The sequence below is a fragment of the Prinia subflava genome, chromosome 1 (genome assembly GCF_021018805.1).
Source record: "Prinia subflava isolate CZ2003 ecotype Zambia chromosome 1, Cam_Psub_1.2, whole genome shotgun sequence".
NCBI lineage: Eukaryota > Metazoa > Chordata > Aves > Passeriformes > Cisticolidae > Prinia > Prinia subflava.
Genome location: NC_086247.1, coordinates 38,094,399 through 38,112,274, shown reverse-complemented (window position 1 = coordinate 38,112,274; position 17,876 = coordinate 38,094,399). Strand labels below are relative to the sequence as shown.

The following is a 17,876-nucleotide window of genomic DNA, read 5'->3' as shown; positions in this document are numbered from 1 at the left end:
AGGAAAGATAAAGCTTTGTGGACCTGCTGGGACCACTGTCAGCAGTGACAACTCTTTGAAGAAGGATCACTTTCCCTTTATTTCACAAATGTTGGGAATAGATGTTAAGAAAGGGAATGACCCCAAAGACCCAAACATAATTTTTGCTCTTATAATCATGAATTTATTATTTTTTAATATGACTTAGTTTTGTATTGTATTGTGAGATTGTCATTTAGGGTAGAATTCTTACCCAGAAGAATTTTCCAGTTTTCTTCTGGTTTATTTAGAACTATTCTTTGAATTATATGATTAATGAATGTAATTTCTTTCTGAGTTTTGGTGGAGGGGAAGTAGCAATGGAAGTAGATTTGACATGCATCTGTGAGCTGAGCAAAACAGGATTTTTTTAGCTTCTGTTAGTAGAGACTGTTTTCTTTTGCTCTCTGTATAAGCAAGTAAATTAATAAAATTCTCATGCAGAAACAAATGTAAATGTGCAGAAGCTCATCAAAATACATATATAATCAAAAATATAGTATTATAAGATAGCAGACAGTGACTTTGATTTTTGATTAGGAATTTGGGAATTGTTTTTTTCTATTCTATTATAAAGTAGAAAACCAAGAATATTTATGCACCTGAATATTTATTGTAAATGGTTTGTGCAACATGCATCTCACCAACTGCTTTGTGCCTTATGGGTGTGACAGTCATGAGACACTGCACACCAAAATTTAATGTCAGCAGACAGAAATATCTCTCTAGTTTGATGGATCTGTATTTGTGCATACAGCAATAAATAGAAAATAATTTTTGCAATCTGCTCAGATAGATCTCTTCTGTTCATTCAAGTTAATAGAAATACACAAAGTTTCTTTCTGTCCTTATTGTAAATGTTATAGAGGAGAATTTCCAGAGCAGTACACAATGATTTCTTTTCCTGTGGTGAAAGTTTTAGATTAAGTTCCTTCTGATATTGACAAGACAGGAAGCAAACCAGTGCTAAGTGTCTTGGGGAACTTTTACTGTGTAAGAACTGCAAAGAATTGGTTGGTAAATGTTTTCAAAAGTAAATACTGTATGAATTCTTCAAAGATATCGATACATGAGTGCCTGGTAGGAGAAAGGTAACAGTTCTATGGGTAAGATTGAAAAGAAGTTTTACTTAATAGGGAAGTTAGGAAAATAATTAATTCCAGAAAGAATTGGATGATAGCCATTTAGTAGATTTGACCTAAGTCAAGTATGTCAGAGTTTTCAGCAAACCAACACATTGTGACAGCCAGTATAGATCAAGTTAAATAAAATCATATACTTCCCATCTTTTAATCTTTTAACTCAAAGCAATTTTGAAATGAAAGCTTTTTAAATGGGAAGAAAACCAGGAATATGTCATTTTGAATACAACAGAAGGAAAGAATTAATTTTCTTATTTCCAAATGAAATTTGTATTTCAGGAAATATGAACCCTTGCACAGCTGGCTCGAGTGACTACAATTTGCATTTTTCCCTCAGAAGTTGTTGGCTGAAGTATTTTCCAGATCAATGCAATCTTGACGCCCTTGGTTTATGCAAAAATTACATGATACAATTCCTAAACCAAAAACTGTCTCTCCAGGACCTCCTTTCAGAGTGTAATCAAGAGCAGAAACCTCCAGGGCAATTTTATTATTTTTATGTTCAATAGCTGTTGTTCCTGTTGAAATAAAAATTTACTTCTGAAAGCTGATGACCAAAACTGAATTCAGAACTTACATTTCTCTGATGGTCCTCAAAACCCTGAGAATGGGATTCAATTCAAAGATTAGGGCACTTAAATGTAGGGCACTTAAATCTATCTGTGCAGATTTATGTATGAGCAAAATGCCCAGCTCCCATTCTGTTCAGTAGAGGTTTAGGGCTTGATCAAGCAGCTATCCCACAGTCAGATTCCTGGAGCTTTTCAGTTTCTGAAGACTCGACACCTGACTTTTTGGGACTGTAAGTCTCTACGAAGGGAGTCTGGAGATACACGGGTTACTACAGGGCATTTCGAATGTCTCTACTTCCTGTGTGGGGACAAATGAGTCAAACCCCTTGTGAGTGCCATCATGTCAATTTAGGGATTTATGTGGTTTACCCTAAAGTAACACCACATACTTTGGCAGCCGCTGGTGTTCAGCTGCCTGCATGTGCTGGCCAAATCTCCACTGGCTATATGAGTTTTGAAATTTAATTCGTGTTTCTTAACCTGTGAACTGACTCTCACTTTGGCTGTCACTCTCAAAACAAGACTTTAAACATTTTTTTAATCTTATTTTCCTGTAGTCTTTGGCGGCACAACTTAGTATTTTTCAGACTACAACATATTTTCATTTACATACGTGGCAACCATTATTTCCCTTTCTTTCTCGTATTATTACCACATACTCATTACAAAAATCTCTATTACACTGAAATTAGGAACTAGAATTAAAGGCTCTTAGATTATGAAAAAAAACCTTGCCTCAAAAATATTAGAATTATTCCCCGGATAAGCATGGGTACCAGTAAAATTCTGTATTTTTTTAGCTACCTCTTGTTATACAGCATATTATTGACAATACATAAATTGCAGTAGTGGTGCTGTGGTGCTGGTGATAACTGCATGTGTGTCTTATTTTTCAGGCTCCATTATACTCTGTGTGGCTTCACTGGCAGTCCTCTGCACAAGGTTCAAGGATGATTGATAGTACACTTTGATGTACTGATCTTTAGCAATAGCTGTAGTCGTGGAACACCTTCATAAATGCTATTCAAGGCCAGTTTCAAGGCTGGACATTATCACCTAATAACTTTGATCAGAGTGGTGGCAAATATTTGCATAGTACATGCATGTGGATTCAGCCTGTTTTATTTTATTTACAGAGTAACTTTTTGGAATAGAGACCGTCTGAGGTCTACTCTGGAAATTGAGATTCATGGTTCCCACAGAACCATGCTCTTGCAGATGTCCTCATCTTCTGACTCCATCCCATTGCATCTCCTCAGAGCCACCCTGTCATGCCTCCCTTAACCTTTTGTTCCTCCCTAGCCATTGTTACCTAATGCAAGCTTATTTCTGTGCAGTTCAGGTTCTGTTCTTCTCTTGCTTCACACTTTGATGAATGCACAATAAAAATCACATTGTGGAACTTTGTTTTAAAGAGCTATCTGGCTCCAGGTATTTATACCTGCTTCAGTCAAGTGATGCTGCTTCACAATGTCTCTAGAGGGGCTCAAGACTCAAAATCAGTGCCCAATCTTCAGCCTTCATCACCCATCAGCAATCTGTCACTGTCTGTGTACTCTTTTGAATGTGGTCTTGCCTTCTGCATGAAAGCTAAGATGTAGCCTTCCATAGCCATTCTCCTAACAAAATATTCACCCAAGAGTTTCTTCCTTGCACTGCAATAATTTTCCAGTGCTGTTCTCTCCTCTCCTGCTACATCCATTCACATTTTTGCCACAAAGGGCATTTATCTGTGCTGTCATCCCTCCTTCCCTGTTACTTTATCCTGCATTCTTTATAGTACCGAATACAAAGTTTTCTTTTTTTTTTTTTTTTTTGGCTTCCAAGCAGCTTTTTGCCTTAATCCTCACCTCTCTGTCACCTGGTATTAACTGTCTAGTTTTCATGTTTTGGATCTGACCAGACCAAGATACTTTGGTGTTGGTGATAAACTTGACCTTAACTGACCTCTTGGTTTCTTCAGACCATGAGCTGTCATTCTGGCAATGCTGCCTCATTGATTCCTTGTCCTCTTCCAGATGAATGGTTTCACCTTGTCTTTCCTTAGATTGTGACATCCCAGGGAGAAGCATGGTGGTTTTGTTCTGCGTTTGTACAATTCTTATACCCAGTCCTTATCTGTGTGGAAATAACATCATTAATAAATAATGATTGTAAAAATATTCTCAGCAGCAAAGGCTGATGAATAAGCAAGTAATTTTTGCCACCATTCATCTTTAGAAATCATCCACGGGACGGGATGGGGCTGGCCCTTCATCTCTCACCTCTGCTCTGCTTGCACCAGGAACTTCAGCAGGGAGCTGGGGTCTTCCAAGTTGCAGCCAGGCAACACTGCGGTGCCTCCACTAGGTGCCTCATCTGCAGACACCTCTGCAGTGTGGGGTAGGCCTTGTATCGTATCTGCTTCCAGCACCCCTATTCTCTGGCTATGGCTTCTGCAAATTCACAGGATTAGTAAATCAACAGATTTCAGGGACAGGCCCTGAGTAATCTCATTACAGACACAGGAGAATATCTTCTAAGTCCAGACATAGAACTTCAATGGACAACAGCTGTTTTTGTCTGTTTAGCCAAGTTTTCTGTGTCTAAATAATACACGTAAGAAGTTAATGTACCAACAGTATGAGGCACAGAGAACACAACTGGTGTAATTGCATCATTAATGAACAGGCTCCTCCTGTTGTTTTTAACATGAGCTTTTAATTCTCATAAGGATATTATTCCTTGTTTCAAGTTCTTATATTGAAGAAATAAAATAGCCATTAAATTGTTAGTTCAATGTGGAGGATGTGTTTTTAGAAAGTTCCCCTTTAACTATGTGCCTTTCCAAGGTTTTGCTTACTTGGACAGTCGAGCTGAAATGTTGCATAAAGAACAGAAGTCTTCCCATCAGCCTAAGGAGCAATTATCATTAAAGAAGAGCAGAGCTGAGGTCACTGCAGGTCATCAAGACCCAGTTCCCCTCTTGCTTGTTGATGCAACCCTTTGGCCGATGTACCTCACCCTGTAGTTCAAACCAGACATGCCAGCTCGTGGCAAGGGGGGAACAGAGCTTTTTGCAGGCACAAAATGTCCCTGTCTGTCTCCGATTGCCTTGCAGGATCTGGCTTTAGAGTCCAGGTGTCCATGTGGCACACGGGCTGAGATGAAATGGGTCTGGCACTGATGTCTCTACAAAGCCTGTGAGAGGCGAGTCTGGCCCCGGCGCAGCTGGCAGAGGCACAGGCACATCCCGGGGTGACAGCGCGGACTGACCCCACGCTCTGCCAGCCAGGGCTCTGCACAGGGTGCTTACCTGCAGCTAGCACAGGGAGGGAGGCCTCTCAAAGCCCTCCAGAACCCTACAGAAAACCAGCTGGTTTTCTGAAACCTGCTGAGCAGCTCTGAGAGCAAGCTTGTTCCTTAGGAGCCTTGCATAAATCCCAAGCATCCCAAGGAAGCTCTGCTTCTTCTTGCCCTGGGTAAAGGGGAGCTCATTCCATACCTAGGGTGAAGTAATTGACTTCTATCTTGATTTCTTCCAGTCTAGGGTATTTAATTAATGTTCTTTCTGTGAGTGTTTTTATGTCTCAAGTCTGCAATTACTGGGGGCCTTTTTCAATCCTTTTCAAATTGACTCTTATACAAGTAATTGTATAATTGCATGGCCAGTTGCACTGAAGTGTTCTCAAAACGAGAGATTCAGCAGGCCAAGGTGCTTTAATCTTTCAAGATTTCTACAGGATCCTGCTATTTGATGAAATAAATTTTAGAAATTGCTATTATCTTTATAAAAGATAATTGGAGCCCACAGAATCTTATTTATAGGTGAACTAAGAAAAATTAACTTTTCATTTGAAAAATCTATGGCTCTTTAGTGAATTGTTCTGAAGTGACCCCTCTCTCCCTTTATGACTCATGGGTCACTGAAGATCATTTGATTTGTAATGTGTCCCACAGAGTTGTCTGTCTTGGCAGAAAACAAATTAAAGTCAACAAGAGTTAGCAAGCTGGGTATTTACACTGATAGCACTCCACTTAATAGTATGTAACCCTTTTATTATTTAATTCTAAGGTTATTAAGAGGCAATCACTGCCTTTACCACCACACCTCCTGTATGCAGCTAGACATAATTATGATCAAGTCTCCTCTGTATGTTCTTTAACTTTGTGAACCTGGTGCTGTAAATGGGAGGAGAGAATGGAACCACAGAACCATAGAATGGTTTGGGTTGGAAGGAATTTTTACAGGTCATCTAGTCCAATCCCCTGCATCACCAGGAGTATCAGAAGACTGTGGTCCTATCTTCAGCCTGTTGGCATCCAGATGTAGCACTCTGCAGTTCATAAATGGCAAATACCTATTTATGCTGCCACAGCTATCTGTTTAGACCAAGAGGATGAACAGCTTGAAGCACATTATCACCAGCTAAGAAATAGTTATCTCTGAAATGTATTTCATGTTTTCAGAAAAATTATGCCATGACTTTTCCTCTTTTTGCTTCCTCTTTTATTTCATCAGAAACTGTCATAAGAGGTCTCATAATATAAATAGCAGTTTATCCTGATATTCATATAATAAGATACAAAAACAATTAAAGAAAGGCCTGAAAATGTGATCGAAACCACTGTTGACATGTTGAAGAGTGGCTGCCTGAACTTAGTGGCAGCTCTGTTACAAAAGCTGTTGCCAGCATGGTTTCAGAATTGTAAAGCTGTCTTATTTTCTGACAGGGTGTGTTTTTCATTAGTAAAGTCACTGTGTTGTTTCCAAGACCTCCATGATTAGTAAAGATTTCTTTTAGCCTGAAAAAACTGTAGAAAATTTTCACTGCCTAGGTTCAATCTGCTGACCCAAAATGCCTCCTTCTGCTGGGTCATGAGCCACGTGGTCTCACTCGCCTTGCTCCTCATCCCCAAATCACTGTTCAGAGGCACCTGACTACGGTAAGGCCCAGCTCATCTGGGTCCAAAAAAATCTGAACGTTCAAGCTCCCGAATACGTTACACTTATGTGTTCCTCAAGAGTTATCTCTCACTCTTACTCATCCTTGTCCTTACAGGACAACCACAAGCTTAGAGTTGTGCCCTGGGCATGTGGGAGAGACTGAACTCCCCAAACTCCACTTCCTTGGGGACTGCAATCCCAAGTCGAAATTGAATCTCTTCTCAACTAAGAGAGCTCTTTGGCTGTAAGGGCACTGTCAGGGAGTCATGCAAATCATCCTGTTGAGTCTGTTACTTTTTTTTGAGAAAACACTCTACAAATTCCCTGAGAAAAATGCCTGAGCTATCCTAATGGTTAGGGCGCCCACCTGGGAGCTGAGGTTGTTGTTCCTCTTCTGCCCATACCTCTTCAAGCACTTTAAATAGTCAGTATATACCGTGAAATACTCACAGAGCCCACAGCAGAGGCTGCCTGCTTCCTACCAGCCTGGATCTGTACAATACATTTCTAATTGCTCTTATGGTTTTAATATTATTTTTCTTTTTCCTCCTGTCTTAATAAAAATCCTGCTTTTAGGAGAGGCAGCAGAAAGAATTGCCCTGGTATAACCTTGTGGTGTTTGTGACCCTGGCAGGGCAGATGAGTATTGATTGCTGAAGTATTTGATTGCATTAGCTGAGGCATAGTGCCACAGACTTTGTACTTTCTTTTCTCCCCTCACTTGCGTCTGTGTAACCCCAGTAACAGGGGTTTAACTGAGGTTAGAAAATTAGCAGCTACAGCAGCAAACCAACACACGTGTATACAGCCCAACATATATTAAAAAAAGAGGAAATCCATATCCAAATTATTCAAACCGTTCATCTTTTGTAACAAAGTGGAAGCATGCTTAGGGGCTTATAGTGGGTCTTTTCATCTGCGTAACACAAGGGCAATATGAAGAAGAAGAGTCCCCTGCAAACATGCTTTATCATCCTCAGGCTACAGGAGTCCAGCACTGAGCAGAAAGGGCTGGTTGCCTCTGGTCTACACACTGCATATCAGTCCAGAGGTTGTGTGGTCTAGCCATCCATGGAGAGCTGCTACCCAGCAAGGCTGAGTGGTGAGGGCTGTGGTGCCACAGGGCAGGAGCTCTTGGGCCATCCTTGCAGGGCCCTGTCTGCTGACAGTGCTGGTTTGCACCAGTTTATGGTGATTCTGCTCTTAAGTCAGTACCTGCTCCACAGTATTCAGAACTGGACTTTAATCTGTGGGGTGAATCCTCTGATGTTTTTACCTCCCCCTGAGTTCTCTACTGTTGGTATTCCTTGGTGTGTGAGCCGGCTCAGGCAGGACACAGCAACAACCACAACATCATGGATGAAATGGCTAGAAAATTTGGTTTTGTTGAAACCAAACCCTGAGTTTTCCAGCTTTTACCCTTCTGATTCTCTCCCTGATGCTACTCCTGGGGGAGAGAGTGACTGGCTGTTTGGTGTTTGGTTGCTGTCTGGGTTTAAATGGTGGTGCCAGTGGGGGGATCCCCAAAGCTAGCAGGGATCCAGGCACCATGGAGTTCTGTGAGTGCTAGAGGATCACCAAACCTCCTCTTTTCCCCTGTATATCAGGGATTCATGCACGTGTAGTTTACTACCATTTGATTGTTCGCACAGCAGGGCAGGAATCTCAGTCATGCTCAACAGGATGCCTCTAAATCTATCACTGGACTTTGTTATCAGAACATGGGTGTTGTTCAGCACATGAGGCTAAACAATGACTGGTATGATGTATGTGGTTTTTGACACTCTGGCTTGCAAGCCGTTTGACCATGGTCACAATCTTCCTCATCAATCTTCCGTTATTCTCCCATGATTGGGAAGCTGAAAATTAGGTCTGCTCAAGGAGCTACAGAACACTTCAATTTCTCATAGACAAAAGGAACTGACAAAAAGCCATTAAACCACAGCTGGAAAAGACTGGAGCAGTCACTCTGAAAGAGACAATGGGATGTAAAAGAGGCTTAATTTTTGAAGGGACCTAGAATTAGTTTAGAGGTTGTCTCATCTTTTTTCTGCTGTTGTAATTCCATGTTTAATTCCTTTTCATCAAGGAAGTGTATTTTGCTTAAAACATTGCATAGCCTTGCTGCCCTCAAAAACTGCTGTTTTAAGCAGGATTTATTTAAGAAAGAAGGAGAGTGTTATTATCACTCTAATGATAATAACATGTGCCAGGGTGCATGTCAGGCATGCCTTCATTCTCCAAATTAGCTTACACTGAAAATGCTATAATTTATATAAGTCATATAAAATATAAGCGACATAAGTGTGAAAACAAGTTGTACTGGATACTACCCTTACCAAGAGAACCACAGTAATAATTCAACCCCCCTTGCACTATACATTATTGTTTAATATTACACATGGTGCAACAAATCAGTGTTCTCTGTTCTCCTTTGAAAATGCAAAAAGATTAAATAAAATTACAAAGAGAACACAGAGGTAATAAATGTGTGTTGCACACATAATAAAGTGTTATGCACACACTGCATAATCTTTTTATTAACCTCTGAATATTTAAGGCAGTGGCTAGTGAGAAGAAAAAAGAACAGATAATTTATAGTTCAAGAAGTCAATCAAAAAAATCATTATTTAGGAAGAGTTCTATCATCTAGCCTGGATATCTTGCCAGAATGTGAAATTTGAAGATATCAAATAGTCCTGTATCTCATCTTCTCTCATGAAACTTACTTTTGAGTTAAGGACAAAAGGTCAGACCATAAGTCCTTGAAAAAAAACAGGAAAAACCCAATGTTTTAAGTCCATTTGTTCTTTTCATCAGCAAATGATAAGAAAGCTCTCTCTTTCAGCCCAAAGAGATTTCATTTAAAAATGGACTTTTGTGACATACATATATCTGTCATTTGCAGCAGAAAAGGACAGGGATGTTAGAGAGAACCAAATTATATTAACCCTGAAACAATCGTTCTTATGGACATGCCACCACTGAAAATGAAATCCGTGGACATACTACTACCCAGGGTAACTTTATTGCAATTAGACTAGGAAGATCTAAGGAGGCTTACAGAAATAGGGAGTTCAGACAATGAGGCTAAATGCAGCCAAAACCACTGGTGAATATGTGGTAGATATTTATTTATGTCCATATTGGTGTTTGAGCTGCCTAGTTTAAAACTTATTTGTGCGGCTTTGGATAAATTCATAAGCCTTTGATAATGTTAGGATGTTAGAACAACAAACAGTCTAGAGATGCATTTGGTTCAGCCAATATAATTTATTTTAACACAGTTAGCACTTTCTAAAAATAAGTATCTTACAAAGAATATAAAACAAGTTTTGCAGTTTCACTTGAACGTGAACATTTCTGTAGGTTTTTTTCAAGTCTTCTAGTTTTTCATAAAACCGTAAATGTAATTCCCCAGCAAACTCTGCCCTCCCCACTGTGAATCTGCCTTTTTATAACAAAACTTTATTTCACCTGAGGAGACAAGCCGCTCCACAACATTTTGATTATGGAAAAGAATATGTTTTAACTCTAGTAAATTTTGAAATTATTATGAATTAGCTCATGAAACTCTACTTTTGTGAAAGTATTTTCTGACAGGAAAAAAAAAAAGGCTGCTGTACACACACAGCTGAAAATCTTAACTTGCCTTTCAAAATGGTTGGTAAAAAGGGAGGCATTTGTATCAAAAGACAGCACTAAATCCACTGCATGCTGGTACCACACAAATGCACATTTTTCATTAAAATGGTGAATTAGCATCTTCATATAGATTTTCCCCCAAGACTTGAAGTAATACATTTGCATATATACAAAAAATGTATATAAAGTATATGTTATACAGTGTGTTTAGTACTGTTAGTATATACAGTGCATTTATGTACTACTAGTACAGAGTGTATATGCATAGTACAAAATATATATTCATAAGCACTTCAGCCTGTACCTAAAATCAATGTCATTGGATGGCTGCAAAATACCCAGTCCGGCACGGGATTGATCTAGAGAGGGACACTTCACATTACTGTCCACAAGCTCTATCTCAAAATATGAAAAAATCAGAGCCAAGAATTGTTTAATCTCATGGACAGCAAATAACCTGCCCGGGCACTTTGCTATGCCTGTCCCAAAAGGCATGTAGTAATGCTTCAGCTTCCGGCCGTTGCGGTAGAAGTCGGTCTTCTCCTCGCCCTTCTCGTTCAGAAAGCGATCGTATCGGAATGTCTGCAATTAAACACACAGAGGAGCTCCTTGATATTTGAATACCTCCAAAAACCAGATAAAGCTGCTAAGACACAAAATGCAGGCTGGGAAAGAGATGTCTCCAGCATTGTACAGTACCACCAGCCCCCATGTGCTGTTTTACAAAGAGTAGCCTCTGAGAAGTTCTGTCATGTGGGACAGGATCACAGGTTCTTTGTTGATAACTCTCCTTTTCTTTCCTGACCTCTAAAAATAAGGATTTTAAGCTGCATTCTTGTTCATGCAGCAGAAGAAGAACTGGAAGAATTCTAATTCTGTGCCTTTGGGAAACTGTTATCCTTTTTCAAAGACCCTTTTAATGGTGATCTTCCCTCACCGAGGAAGGCAGCAAGTAGAAGGCTGTCTGAGGCTGGTAACACACCTTTTAGTTACACTAAAACATGTCTTGCAACAGTGCCTTTATTCTTTTTCTTTCCTATTATCACTTCTTCAAGTGTAAGAACGGGTTGTCTGGGGCACAACAGAATTCCAGCCATGGGGAACACCAAAAAATGTGTTATGTAAAGGCCTGCTAATTCCTGCCAGAGAGCCAAGTTTAATGCAATTTGAAAAAAATACTTACCAGGGGATCAGCATAGATTTCTGGATCAAAATGCAGCAGCTGAGGGTAAAGAGCTACAATATCATCTTTGCGAATGTTGTAGAAGTCGTTCTCTAAGTGCAAAGTGAAATCCTCCTTGGCCACTCGGAAAGTCATGGATGCACTCGAGAGCCTCATCGCCTCCTTGATGATGCTGTCTGTTGGGAGAGGATGAGGAATTATTGCCATGGAAACAGCATATTCACATACTGGGGGCAGGTCATGGATACTGAACTATTGCAGAGCCATTATCAAACCCTGAATTTATTAGAAGAAACATTTTAATATTAACTTTCTAAATGCCTAAGAAAATATCTTTCTAATTTCTTTTTAGCATTTCTATCCCTTCTGCAGATATGACTGAGAACCCAATCTGCATTCCCTGTGAAAAATGCTTATAGTTGATGAAACAGAACGTTCAAAAGTGGGATATATTTTCACTCTGAGATGAAGACCAAACCAGTGAAAACTGAGAACATAACAAGAAAAAGAAACAGTGCAGTGAACAGAATTTTCTGAAGCCTTAAGAGATCTGTAGAGAAACCCATACTCAGAAAAAAAGTAATAAGGGAATTTTTTGTTTCAATATTAACTGATATTTTTAAAGTAATAGTTAAAGGCAACATTATCAAAACTATCTGTTACTTCTGAAAAATATGCCTATAATTTGAAAAAATATTAAAAATAAATACAAGTAATGGTATTAGAAAACATTGCTTCATACAATAAGAATAGGGAGTTAAGTTTTGGCAACACCTTTTCATTTGATTTAAAGACTTAACCAGACAAAATATTGTTCAGAATTATCCACGGGTCTATGTTATGTAGTGGTGTAGTATTATTGAGACATGCCATTGCCCATGAAAATGTGCTGTTCATGTGAATTTTGATACTCTCACTACCACCTGGGACATTGGGAAGCCTGGTTGTGTTGGTTATGGCTAAGGAACATATAGTTTCCTGTTCTACTGTTTCTTTGTTAATTCCATAGGAATTCCATGGCAAGCATTTATATGGTAATAAATAGAAGACCATGGAAATTGTAGTGTGATTTCTGCATATATAATCCTGCATAAAATAGTCATACCTAATATTGGCATATTATCCAGCTGTTTTCGGTTCAAGGAAATATGTTTGCCATCTAGGCTGATACTCTCCTCGGCACTTTCCAAAACATTTTGCACTTCTTTGGTAGCAGCTCTCATTGCTTCTGGACTCCTAAGATCAAAAGAGCAGAGGTATAACATAACTTTAAATTTAAAAATTCTTTAAGAAGAGGTTTTGCTATTAACTTTCTTCCTTACTAAAATTTATTTTGTTGGCTGACCAGTACAACCTTCTAAAATGAAAATGTTGCAGCAAAATGCTGCAGTTCCACTTTTTCATGTCTTGGCAAAGTTATGATATCTTCAAAGGAAAAGAAAAAAAAAAAAAGGAACCCCAAATATTTGATTTTGTCTGCAATGACAAGTGGGACAGAACTGATGTGCGTAATTCAGGTAATAAAGAGCACAGTCACCAAAAAGCAATGCCAAGAATAAGAAAAAAGCCAGCCAGTTGTAGATTAGGAAATAGCCTCACTGCAGGTAGAAAGTTTAGGAACAGAATTATATGTCAATTTTATAACATCATTTATTCTGGCTGATGTGACAATATTCTGTTTAGCTGAAAAGAATCTTCCTATTACTAAGAGCCCACATAGTACCCTTCACCAGCTAGCCTTTCTTTCAGATATGGAATATACAAGTTATGGTGACGTATATAGATACAATAAGAGAGGGTGCAATAGTGTCTTGATGAAGGCACAATCAGGGTGTTAAAAGACTCCAAGTCCAGAAAATCTAAAGCAAATGCATGCTTGGAGCAAAAAGTGCTAGATAGCTTCAAAAATTAACACTGGCAAGAAGTGATGATAAGTAAAAGCATTAGGAATTTAGACACATACTTCAGAGTTAGTTAGTTATGCTGAAGCAGATAATCCACAAAGGCCCACTATAAAATAGACATTTGATAGTATTATCTGAGCTGTGCACCTGTCTCACATATAACAAGCTCAGCAGGTGCAAACTACATTACAGCTTCAGTGGGATCTATGAACATATAAATTATTTTCTATTAACTTTCTGTAAAAACAATAATGAAGTTCAAACTCATTTTGCCTGCTCTAGTGAGATGGTCTAAAAATGTCTAGTTATATTGGTAGCCTTTAATACACTTAATGTTTTGACTGCAACTAGCACTTTTAATGTCATATCATGTAGATTTACTCCAAAGCTTTCTTGACAAAGTGTAGCATTGCCCTGGAGTGCTGTTTCTTAACCAAAAAAAGAAGCTTCTAAAGAATTGCTCTGTGCTACCACTACTTGTTCTCAGATGGGTAAAGGGCTCATCTGTGGAAGTCCAGAACAACACAGCATTTCTGTTGCAAACAGTAAGTTTTTTGTCACTGATCAAGCAGTGGAATTGGCCTGTGTTAATGAATCGGTTTCTGAAAGATAAACATTTTTCTTGTTTGGGAACAAGAAGCATTGGGACTTACTTAAGAAGATAGAACAAGGTCCAGAAAGTGGCAGGAATGGTGTTTGCTTGAGAGGCCCAGAGCACTGCCACGTGGGTCTTTGCTTTTTCCATGTCATCGAAGGTTGACAGGGTGTCATTCAGGAACATGCGGAGGGTGACCAGCTCAGAGAGGTTGTCCCTTTTCAGGAGGTTCTTGTGCAGGAGTGCCTCTCCCAGCCTCTCACGTGCGCTGTGGGCACTCTTGAAGAGGTGGATAGGGAGCCCTGCCACGAGGGCTGGGAAAATCTTATCGAATTCCTTGAAGTTTTCAAGGGCATTTAGGATATGAGCTCTCTCAGTTTCCTGCTTTGATGATAGGTTTTTGTCATTATTTGAATTAAATTCTTTACCAAAAAGTGTTAAAAAGCCAGACTCAAACATCACTTGGCAGCAGAATGTATAAAGTCCTTCTGTCACCCAGGTATTAGACTGAAGCTTAGGGGCTCTTGACTGCAGCATGACATACTGTAGGTTTTCCATCATTGCTTCAATGAGGGCATCTAGGGCATTGCCTTGAAGGGTTCTAATGAAAGTCTGATGAAAATTTTCAGTGGTGTTTCCCTCTGCAGGGTCAATGCTACCATGCCCAAAAGCCTGTCAAAAAATAAATTGTATGCATGGTAAGTAAGGCCTGTTGTTACCTTGATGATAAAGTCTAACAGAAACAAAAGCCAAAGTATAACTTCATAGCTTACTAGAGGGAAGGATAATAATGTAATAGAATAATGTACAGTCTTAGAATAATGTGTAATCTTAGAAAAATTCAAATCACTGCAAATTTCTTTTCCATTTAGGAAGAGGACAAAAATACCACAATATTTTAAACAGTAGAAGTGCAGAAATGTGAAACCAATCCTATTTCAAAGGCATAGTTATATTTACAGAAAGTAACTGGGTATGTCAGCAGATACTTTGCATGTTAGATATTAAAAGCAGGAGTACCTTGGCAGAAGTAGCAAAATGGAACTTTTTCCAGTCCAAGTGTTTTCCCTGGCGCATCAATGCATGGTACGAAAAAGGGTCAGTGAGGAAATGAATGTATTTCCCTGCTACATGGCAAGTGAAGATGTGGCCATGCTTCTTCTGCTTTTCTTTGAGGAATTCAAGGGGGTTGGCACCAAACTTCAAGGCACAGCCCAGGTATGGAAGGAACCCATTTTCAAGTGGTGGCTCACCTTGCCGCCTACAAAACACAAACAAAAGCTCAGTTTAAAATTATGTATAAAGATCTCTTATCCAGGACTATCAGGTATGTAAAATATTGATGTTAGGCTTTGTGTAATGTGAAAAAAAAAAAAGAAAAGAAAAAATCCCAAGTAGTTTATTTACAAATAATTTTTTCCACTTTCAGGGCTAAGCTGTCTAAGAAAGAACAATTTTAACTATTAATAGACATAATAAAACACAGTTTGATTATATCATCTTTCTTTTCCCAGGATCAGATGTATATTTTTCACATCTTAAAATGCAAAATTATTGTCATTAGCTGACACGCAATTATGAAATTGTCACATTAATAAATAATCCATCACACTGATATTGTCTGATACATTTTTGGGCAATTTGATCCACAGTTTCATTTGAATACCAAGCAAAGAAACTTTTTTAGTACGGAAAGGTTTCTATTATTGGTATATACCATTAATGGACCAGATCTTTCTAAAAATATGGGAGTTTTGCTGTGATCCTCAGTAAGCATAAGAGCAAGCCTTTCACAGTGTCATCAAGAACATGCTTTAAATTAAGCAGATACCTAAAGTGAAGCATATGTTTAAATTATTTTCTTTTTTGAGTAGAAGCAACTTTCCTGTATAAGGACATAATGACTCCTGAAATAACTATCATATAATAATTCAGCATTTACAGTAAATGAAATTAATTATTTTCACCTTTTTTATTAAACTTTCTAAAATAAAACAAGAAAATTACTGCTGAAATTAAAAAATAAGAAGAGTTAAGCAAATTGCTCACTCCTTGTGTGAGTGTGTCAGCAGCATAAATGCTTTTAAGGAATATACCTGGTACATAATTATTACCTGTATTAAATTGTGTTACTAGATATAAAAGTGTTTGTAAGCAGATATTAAACTATAATTAGATATAAGTAGGTATTCGCTGTGATTACAATACAGGTGAAATTACAGCCCAGAACTTTAGGAAATCAGGACATACATATTCATATTTTAATTACCTTGCTTATACATAGATTTGTATCTACAGCTACCTCTAGGACTCACAACACTATTATTGCAAAGTTCATACACAGAAATTCGATTGGAACATAAATCTCTCAAAAGACCAAACTACAGTATTGTCTGTGCTATCCTGATATGTCTGACTACAGTTCTTTTAGTGATGTACACAGAATATTTGACACAAATAAAGGCCAGGCACTGAGATGCTTTTACAAAGAGTCCTTACCTTCTTCTCCTCCCTAGAAGAAACCAAGATACACAACAAAGTATTACTGCCATTCCCCAGATCCAGGATGCTAGGAACATTTCTGGTAATGCCCAAAATCTTCCAAGTGGAAAAAGGGTAACTACCAGGGTGGCAGGAGAGGTGGCTGAGAATGAAACAGAAGACAGGTCACAATTTATATACAGTGGGTACACCACTGTATCCAATGGCACTGAGTCAACCTAGCAAGCTGTTGAGTAACCTTTTCTGGAGAGGGCTTGTTCCCTTTCTGTTCTGTCACCTTTCTGCAGAGAGCTTCGCTGGATTGATGCAGACAGTTGCAGGTCTGGCCTTGAGCTAATGTCACGTAGCAGCAGCAGTTCCAAAGTAACCAAACAGCTGTAATAGTTGATAATTTGAAGGTTAGCCAGGTGTATTTTTGATTAATCCTGCAGATTTACCAATTGCAGTTTATAGTTCAGGTTTAGCAATATATGAAATGGTTACTGACCGGTGTCCAGGAGATTCAGGCTGCGCTAACTGGCGGCTGCAGCCCGTGCTGCCCTTCAGCTGCCAGCCTGTTCCCCCTCCCTTCTCCTTGCAGACTGCCCTGGCTCTGGTGCCACTGCAAGAGGCAGCAGTGGGTGCTGCCCTTCAGCTGCCAGCCTGTTCCCCCTCCCTTCTCCTTGTGGGCTGCCCTGGCTCTGGTGCCACTGCAAGAGGCAGCGGCGGGGTTCAGCACTGGGGCAAAGGGATGGCTGCGGAGGTGGACTTACTTCCTCTAACAACACTTGTCTGGAAGAAAGGGAAAAAATGGTCTTTCACAGAATCATGGAATAAATCACAGGAGAAAAAGAAAGTAGATCTAGACAATCACATTGGGTTGGGGTTTTTTTTTTCATTGTCTTTGGATCACCTTTTATTTTCCCACTAAAACTTTTCTCTTTTCTGGTGTTGACTTATGAGAATTCAAACTTTGGCTTGCTCCTGGCATCAAGCCATCAAGGAGGCAGCTCGGGTACAGTGATGTTTCATCATCCAAGGCCTAATATGTTTCTAAGAGAGGAACTGAAGGGCTTTTCAGACTTACTTTTGTACCAGTTTTTGTTGGTGTCCCTACACCTGTGTGATAAAACAGTAAAGATTTGGACATCTTGCTGTTGCAACTGAACACTACAGTGAAGGCACTGACATGCAAATCTGGCAGGTGGAAATATTGTCCTGGCTTCACACCAGGGCAGGCAGTGAGGCATGGGGTAGCTGTGCACATGCCATTACATTTGAGTTACTATATTTTAATTTTTTAAGTTTTTAAGTTACTATACTGAAGAAATAAACCTTATTTACAGCATTAAGGTTTACCCTCACTTAATCTAAAAATCACTCCTTTTGCATGTCAGCTCCAGTCCTGT

The 17,876-nt window shown here is 39.1% G+C and overlaps 1 protein-coding gene across 2 annotated transcripts; it reads right to left on the bottom strand.

The window, feature by feature from the left end:
- Positions 1 to 9,698: 9,698 nt before the first annotated feature.
- LOC134548736 (cytochrome P450 7A1) lies at positions 9,699 to 17,197 on the bottom strand. Of its 2 annotated transcripts, none has more exons than XM_063393704.1 (8): positions 16,976 to 17,197; positions 16,766 to 16,863; positions 16,486 to 16,630; positions 15,007 to 15,247; positions 14,045 to 14,658; positions 12,593 to 12,723; positions 11,488 to 11,663; positions 9,699 to 10,886 (listed from the first exon to the last, which is right to left on the bottom strand). In XM_063393704.1, exons 3-8 carry the CDS (start codon positions 16,563 to 16,565, stop codon positions 10,587 to 10,589), a joined length of 1,542 nt encoding a protein of 513 aa, XP_063249774.1. In that variant the 5' UTR covers positions 16,566 to 16,630; positions 16,766 to 16,863; positions 16,976 to 17,197; the 3' UTR covers positions 9,699 to 10,586. The 2 variants fall into 2 exon arrangements, with proteins under 2 accessions (XP_063249774.1, XP_063249765.1); XM_063393695.1 differs by having other exon boundaries at positions 9,700 to 10,886; positions 16,727 to 16,863.
- Positions 17,198 to 17,876: the final 679 nt, after the last annotated feature.